Source organism: Trichechus manatus, unplaced genomic scaffold (genome assembly GCF_000243295.1).
Source record: "Trichechus manatus latirostris isolate Lorelei unplaced genomic scaffold, TriManLat1.0 scaffold00261, whole genome shotgun sequence".
NCBI classification, from domain to species: Eukaryota; Metazoa; Chordata; class Mammalia; order Sirenia; family Trichechidae; genus Trichechus; species Trichechus manatus.
In genome coordinates, this window is record NW_004444197.1 from 1,795,393 (window position 1) to 1,796,527 (window position 1,135).

A 1,135-nucleotide genomic window follows, 5' to 3' on the forward strand; every position below is an offset into this window, starting at 1 on the left:
GTCAATATATTAATAGTCTTTATCTCCTGGTGGTTAAGGTGATATTTTTTTCTACTTATGTTTTCTACAGTGTAATATATTAACTGCTATATTTTCTTTTAAGTTTAAAAAAGAAAACAATTTTAAAAGCCAATAAAAATTATTAATTTTGTGTGGTCAAGTTAGAGCCTTGAAAAATGGGGAAAGATCAGAAAGTAACTTACTGCATCTTCTGAATCTCATCTTCATCCACTTTCTGCTTCTTCTCTTTCTTTTCTTTGGTATCTATTTTCAGTTTTTTGGCTGCAGGAGTAAGTAATGATGAGTCTTCCCTTTCAATTGCTGTTAAATCTGAGATGTCCTGACTCTTGAGCTAAGAAGATGAAAGAAACCCTGTTATATATTTGGCCTCCTTTTCAGGTTTGGGCAAGAAGATATCATCCTTATTATAACAACACAACAAATCCACTTATTGAACAGTTTTTTGGTTCTCAGCAGTGGCCATTATCAGTAACTATAAGATACAGTATTGCTCTACTAAAGTTTACAGGCCAACTGTGGAAAGAAGAAAACTGGCTAAATAATTCAGTTTTCCAGTTTAGCTATGATCATAGCTTCAGTATCTGTTTATGAGAGTAAGGAAATATCAAGGATCACAAAAACCACTCTCCCCTTGGGCCTGCTCTCCTGATCTCATTCTTTAGAGGGGATGCCAGCAAAGTCTTCTCCATCTAGTCAGTTCTTCTGCCTCTAGATCTATAGATCTCCTTACTACTGATGATTTCAAAATGGAAAGAATATTAAAGAGGCCCCTTCTCATCAAAACAACAGTGTTTCTTTCAATTTGGAATTTTAAAGTGAGTTGTTGCCACATGTAGCCCCCTTTCTTCCTACCCATCTTTTCTACGACATCATGCAAACTTTTATTTTCCTTTACTAGAATGAAAACTATTGAAGATAGTCTCTTATTGTTTATAAATCTCCCCCATAAACATTTAACATAGTTCTACTCGTGCTAATTGTTCAATAAAAGTCTGTTTAATTAAAAAATACATATATACAAACTTTAACCTCTCCAAGTTAATACAGAATCTAAGGGTACAACAAAACTCACGAATGAGATTTAACCTGTTTACCTTAAAGAGGAATTCACATT

The 1,135-nt window shown here is 33.6% G+C and overlaps 1 protein-coding gene across 2 annotated transcripts in view; it reads right to left on the reverse strand.

Moving 5' to 3' along the window:
• TAF11 (TATA-box binding protein associated factor 11) overlaps nt 1-1,135 on the reverse strand; it is a 15,090-nt gene that overhangs the window by 10,036 nt on the left and 3,919 nt on the right. For both annotated transcript variants that reach the window (XM_004389837.2, XM_004389836.2), the window contains exon 2: nt 204-352. In XM_004389837.2, coding sequence (XP_004389894.1) covers nt 204-352 — 149 coding nt within the window. The remainder of the gene's footprint in view (nt 1-203; nt 353-1,135) is intronic.